The 6501-nt window shown below is 48.5% G+C and overlaps 2 protein-coding genes across 3 annotated transcripts; one reads left to right on the forward strand and one right to left on the reverse strand.

The window, feature by feature from the left end:
* Nucleotides 1-267: 267 nt before the first annotated feature.
* LOC137590803 (aldo-keto reductase MSMEG_2408/MSMEI_2347-like) lies at nt 268-2112 on the forward strand. The gene is made up of 5 exons (XM_068308590.1): nt 268-592; nt 1212-1357; nt 1449-1588; nt 1658-1816; nt 1887-2112. The coding sequence occupies exons 1-5, from the start codon at nt 351-353 to the stop codon at nt 2064-2066; spliced, it is 867 nt and encodes a 288-aa protein (XP_068164691.1). The 5' UTR covers nt 268-350; the 3' UTR covers nt 2067-2112.
* An 11-nt stretch (nt 2113-2123) lies between these two features.
* Nucleotides 2124-5958, reverse strand: badb (BCL2 associated agonist of cell death b). Of its 2 annotated transcripts, none has more exons than XM_068308591.1 (4): nt 5778-5958; nt 5142-5303; nt 4633-4832; nt 2124-4544 (listed from the first exon to the last, which is right to left on the reverse strand). In XM_068308591.1, exons 2-4 carry the CDS (start codon nt 5293-5295, stop codon nt 4407-4409), a joined length of 492 nt encoding a protein of 163 aa, XP_068164692.1. In that variant the 5' UTR covers nt 5296-5303; nt 5778-5958; the 3' UTR covers nt 2124-4406. The 2 variants fall into 2 exon arrangements, with proteins under 2 accessions (XP_068164692.1, XP_068164693.1); XM_068308592.1 differs by having other exon boundaries at nt 4633-4829; nt 5778-5956.
* Between the last annotated feature and the right edge of the window lie 543 nt (nt 5959-6501).

Genomic DNA, 6501 nt, shown 5'->3' on the forward strand with positions numbered 1-6501 from the left:
CTTAAGGTCTTCAAACCTTTTAGTGTGACGCCCTCTAGTGGAGAATCTGTCTGTCTTGCCTTCGTGTCCTCAAATGACCTTTTGCTCGGTTTGTTGGACTGAATTGGAGGAAATGGTTGAATAGTAAACGAATTCAGTTTAATGTGTAATAGATGTGTGTGTGTGTGTGTGTGTGTGTGTGTATGTGTGCATGTGCGGGGCAGGATGTCCCACATGACACTAACACACCCTCTCCTCACCCTCCTCCTCTTTTGCTTGCCTCACCCACTAAGAGTTGTACTTCTGCATCCGCAGTTCTCCTGTCGTTATCCTCCCGTTCTGCCGCTCTCCTGCAGTCCGACCTGGTTCCGATGTCCTCGTCTACTCCTTCTGTTCTCCTGAACACTGGGGCCCGGATGCCCCACCTGGGTTTTGGGACCTCCAAGTTGAAGGCCCCTGAGGACGTGTTCCGGGCGGTGGACGCAGCGCTGGCGTCCGGCTACCGTGCCTTTGACTGCGCCGCCATCTACGAGAACGAAGCCCAACTGGGTCAGGCTCTCAGGAGCCTCCTGCCCCAACACAACCTGACCCGTAAGGAGGTGTTCATCACCAGGTGACGGTATTCAATAAATCAACTTTTATTTATAAAGCGCTTGATCACGTCAACAGACAATTCAAAGCGCTTTTACAAGCGTCAGACTTTTACAGATCAACAAATGTTACCACGACATCAGCCTTGTTTTCTCTGTCAAGCTAAATCCTAAACAGAACCAGGTTCTGCTGAATCCACCGGGTCACTTTGGGGTCACCTTGGGGTCACCTCCGGGTCATATTTGGCTTTAGTTCAGCAGTTGATAATTAAAGTCATGAATTATGATGTGTATGACGTAGTCATTTAAAATGAGCCTGTTAGCACTTGTTAGGGTGTCAATAATGACAATGACTTGACATCGTTATCATGATCGTTATCATCGTCGTCATCACTGTTTGCTGAAGTGGTTCTGATGAGGATAAAAAACAGGACAAGTCATACAAACTAATGACGGTTAGCTGCATGCTAACATGAGGTACGCCCCTTTCTCCTGCGGCGTTTACTTCCTGATCAGGTCTAAGGGGGAGTAGCTTGTGCCCATCATGCCAAGCATCGACACAAACTTTTCCTTTGAACTTGACAGTCATCCTGCGTCGCCTTTTCTCCTCTGACCACGCCTCCTGCTTATTACCTCCTATAGCAAGTTGAACTATCGGCATCAGGGCGGGGCATCCATGGAGGCGGCGCTGCTCAGCCTGACCCGGTTGGACCTGGACTACATCGACCTCTACCTAATCCACTTCCCCCACACATACGGCCTGTCGGAGTCTGACCAGCAGAACCCAGGTAAGGGGTGGGGCTTCCATGCTATAAGAGGAAATGTGACTATATTTGGTCTGTTTGACTGCTCCTCCTGGTTAATTCCTATTTGCTGCAGTCAACAGAGCTCAGAGCTGGGCTGCGCTGGAGGAGCTTCATGCCCAGGGGAGGTTCAAGGCCATAGGAGTTTCCAACTACACCCCAGCTCACCTGAAGCAGCTGATGCAGCACTGCAAGGTCCCGCCAGCGCTGCTGCAGGTAGGCCACGCCCCACCAGGACAACAACACCCAGACAGAAGCAGTGGATGAAGACATGTGTTCCTGCAGGTGGAGTTTCACCCGTGGTTGTGCCAGAAGGAGCTCCGGAGTGTGTGTGAGGAGTATGACGTGTGTTTCCAGGCCTTCTCCTCCTTGGGGAAGGGGGCGCTGTTCACACAGCCCATCCTCACAGAGGTGGCAAGCCGGAACCGATGCACACCTGCACAGGTATACACACACCCACGGGCATGTGGGCTAAACAGAACAGCGACCCCTCAGGTCTGGTGTTCCTCTACAGGTCCTGTTGCGCTGGGCCGTGCAGCAGAGAGTCCCAGTCATCCCTAAATCAGCCAATCCGGACAGGATAAAGGAGAACGCCCAGATTTTTGACTTCGCACTGAGCGCCGCGGATATGAAGATGCTGACAGCGCTGGACTGCGGGTGGAGGTGTGCCATGGATCCGACAGGAGTGGCCTAGACGACGGATGAGTTGTGACTTTAAAAAGTCACACGATTAAAGCACTTGCACATAAAACACTCTGAAAAGTTTTTATTTAAGACGGCATTTACCAGAAGATTCACAGCAGTAGAGAAAATTTACAAAGTCATTAAAATTTTTAAAAAAAGAATCAACAACGACAACCAAACAAAACAAAAAAAACCCACATCAGAATTCATTTTTCTCCACGCTTCCAGATTCAAGTAGTGGTAAAACTCCAGAAACCCAGGCAGACGATTTCTCCGTGGTGCGTTCACTGACACTAAGGGTTGAGGCGGCGAGCACCTCTGCATTGTTGTGCTTCTTTGTTTAGTGATGTGTGACAGATGTGGAGTTTAAGGCGGTAAATTATTCTGGTCGCGCGTCATGACGCGTTCAAGGCGGCTCAGATGATTGCAGCTCCGCTGGACTTTGTTATGAAACCTCACAGCTGTTTTAACTTGTGTCGAAGGACAAGAACGGTCGTAAACACTTTTAGTGATGTCATAAATCATGCTGACGACGTGATTGGTGGAGGCTTCGGTTCAGGTTCGGATTGGTCACATCGGACCAACAACACAGTGGAAGTGGACTCACGTCAGATTGTCTGGAATCTCCTGATTCAAATGTTTCTCCAACAGCAGAAAGTCGTAAAAAAGACGACAGACTGGCCTGAAGGCCAGAGCAAGACCCGACCGATCGAACCCAGAATCATCAACCCAACATCAGGACACCAACAGGTCAGGATGGGGGAGGATGCACGAGCCTGGATTCACATTGCAGATAACACATGCATCTGGTCTGAATCTGGTTTAAGGCCTTTATACCTGTCTTAAATCTGGTTTAAGGCCTTTGAACCTGGTGTAAATCTGGATTAAGGCCTTTATGCCTGGATGGAGTTTGGTTTAAGGCCTTTACAAGTAGTCTCAAATCTGGGTTAAGACCTTCACATCTGGTTTAAATATTTTAAATCTGGTTTAAAATCTTTACGCCCGGTTTGAATTTGGTTCAAGGCATTTGCACATGGTTTCAAATTTGGTCTAACGCATTTACACCTGGTTTAAATCTAGTATAAGGCCTTCACACCTGATTTGATGCCTTTAAATGTTTTGCAGTACTTACATCTGGTTTTAATTGGGATTAAAGCCTTTAAACCTGGTTTGAATTTGGTTTAAGGCCTTTACACCTGGTTTCAGGTATTTATGCCTGGTTTAAGGCCTTTATCCCTGTTTTAAATCTGGTGTAAGGCCTTTACACCTGGCTCAAGTCTGGTGTAAGGCCTTTTTGCCTGGTTTGAAGCCTTCACCATAGGTTTAGATTTAGATGGAAGCTTTTACACTCAGGTTAAATCAGGTTTAAAGTGTTGCTCCCAGTTAAAAGCATTTACACATGGTTTAAGCTAGGTTTAAAGCTTTTGTGCTTGGTCTAAATCTGGTTGAAGCCTTTACCATAGGTTTGCATCTAGATTGAAGCCTTTACACCTGCTCTTGATGAACCTCGTAATGGAGTCTAGCGTCGGTTGGGTTTACAGTTCATCTTCAACAGACATCACAGGAATCACAGCTGAGGATTGTACTCTGCCTATTGCTGCGTCGGCCAGACGTTTTAAATTAGAACCATTCATAATAAAATTCTGACTAAACCACATATCTGTAACCTCTAACCCACCATCTGATAAAATCTTAACAAAATATTTACACATAAAAATCAGTGTTTTTTGCTCTTCCTAGGCATTATAAAGATAGACTAGTGGTTTGTGCTTTATATATGTGGGTTTGATGTTCTCAGATATGATGGAGCCCTGACATTTAGAAAGATTGTCCTCATACAGATTGTTCTTCTGATAGAAATTTGAACAAAGACTTTGATGATAGTCAGTAGTTAGAGTTGTGGTTTTTGGTTTGCGTGGCCAACGGGCTGAGGTGAACACTTCGTCCCTCCTTTTTTAGACTCAGCGGGTTATTTTGGCACTCGTGACCTCCTCTTCCTCACAAGGAAGGAGAAAGGCGATCCCAAAAGCATCACGGACATGATTTCATTTTTCACGCCATCAACAGGTTGCATAGCGTTGATGGGAGAATCGGAAACGTGACACCTCTGATCCGGCCTGTGGGGCTCAGGCCACCGCTATCACCTGACTGATCCGTCCAGATCGAGACGTCCTAGAACACGAACATCACAACCAACATAGATACAAAATGTTTCACGATGAAGCTACCAAAGACATAAAGACCACATGACCAGGACGCTAATCCACGCCTTTATGCTTGGCTCTTTTCCCTCTTCTTATTGTTCACATCACAATTGTTCCCTTGGCTCCCCCCCTTCCCTCTGCCCCGCCTACTCAGTGCGGTGAGTGTGGTTCTCGTGGTGGTTGTTTTCACCCTCCGTCTCCTGGTGACTAAAGAGGTAGCTCCACCAGCTCCGGGAGTGGTGCATCGGTTTGGCCGGCCCGTCACTCCTCAACTTTTTCATTTCCTACACCACACACGGGAAGCAAAGTTAATCAGTTTTGTCCAGTGGGATTAGATCCCATCATCAATCCATTCTCTAATCCCGTTCTCACCCCTCGGTCCAGCAGGCTGTCGAACTCGTCGCTCATCCTCCGGAGCTGCCGGCCGTATTTCTTGGCCGCCCACAGTTCAGGGGGAGCTGACTTGGTACGCCTCCGGAATCCATCTGTGGGCGTGTCAGCCTCATCCTCGCCCCGCCCCTCCTCGTCTCTTGGGGGGTGGGACTCCGAGTTGAGGCGGAGTCGACCGCCTGCTGAGAGGGAGGAACAGGAAGTGTATCGCACGAGTTACATGGGTGAGAATAGTCCAGGTGAACCTCGGCTTATGTCGAAACTAGTTCGGGTTGAATTAGCTTACAGGCCAAGTATTTCCCCCACTATAAGGCGCACCTAAAAGCCTTTAATTATCTCATAAACCAACAGTGCGCCTTATAGTGCGGAAAATACTGTAATCGGGAACAACGTAACTCTAAACGACGTGAGTTGAGGTGAATCTGTACGTGGAGTTTAAACTTTAAACACTGCCTTGGTGTTTCTCCATCTTTCATCCCCCGTTCTCCCACCTGACATCTTGAGGTCCGGTAGGGTCAGCATGTGGCGTTGGCGAACTGGGTTCTGATGGTCCTGCGGGTGCGGCGACTGGCTGCTGTCCCGCTCCTCTACCTCCTCAGAAGGGTCCGACTCGCTGTCGCTGGAGATGGAGAAGTTGGTTGCCATGGTGACATCTGGAGAGGAAGAGTTAGAACCAATGACTAACACGACCAGAACCACAGCTAACACAGTTGGTTTTTTTTAACATGCTAATGAATGTAGCATCTAGCATGAAGCATGTGTGCTAGTCACACCACACATCAGCTGATTATTCAGGCGGATAAAATGGCATCATCTATTGTCAGGCTGCTGCTGCCCCCCCCGGAAAACACACCCAGGCTAGCTGTTAGCCGCTCCGAATGTTTTCACACCGAACAACAACAACAACAACAACAACAACAACAACAGACGGCTCTGACATCACGAACCGGTTTGATACCGAGAATGACGCGTTGTTGTTTGGTCCAACCAGCGGTTGCACGCGCCTCCGTCTCGGGTTGTTGTTGTCTTAAGAGGACAAAAGGAACTTCCCAGAGGGCGGAAGCTCCGCGCGGCTACGTTAGCTCCACCGAGCGGGGCGACAAGCGTTCCGAAATACGTCTCCTTACCCGAAATGCTTATCGCGTGAGGCCGGGAAGCGCGCGTGTGTTCCGGACTGGCCTCGTGCGGCGGCAGCTGCTTGTGTTCCGAACCGCCGCCGTGCCTTTCTTCATGTAAACAGTTCAGCCGCGCGCTCACCCAATCGCTACGCGTGGACGCTTCTCCGCTGCGCGGTGACGTCACTGTTGCGAGCTAGGACTGGGGCCGGAGCTTTGTTTGTCTCTCCGGCTCGCCGTAGAGAGCAGAGTACAGGCGCGCAAGGCTTGTGTTCCCGGCTTTTCTGTCCGGGTGGGGCTCGGTATAGAGACGGAGGGAGGGCCAGCAAGTTCCGTTGGCAAGAAAAACGACCTAAATTAACAAATATAAAAATATTTATGGTGTAAAAGTAATAAGTTACAGACAGCCTTACTGTAATCCAGCTGCTGCTGGTGTTTCTATCGTTTTCAAACAAAGTTAGGAGCTCAGGTGAAGTAGATGTATTTCCACAATGAACTGTACTTTTATTATAAATTAGTTCACCCTATTTGTATTTTTGATCATACCACTTTTTTTTTTTTTAATTCTTAATTCTTGATTTCTGCAAACAGCAACTGACAAACACAACAAACGCGCCCGCACATCGTGCCTGATGTCTGGAGAGAAAATGCGCTCAATCCTGCCTGAAGACTTTATCTGTCAGCAGGAGGGCGATAAGAACTAATGTCGGGAGGAGTCCACGGAGAAGCGATGTTG

This window comes from Antennarius striatus, chromosome 23 (assembly GCF_040054535.1).
Source record: "Antennarius striatus isolate MH-2024 chromosome 23, ASM4005453v1, whole genome shotgun sequence".
NCBI lineage: Eukaryota > Metazoa > Chordata > Actinopteri > Lophiiformes > Antennariidae > Antennarius > Antennarius striatus.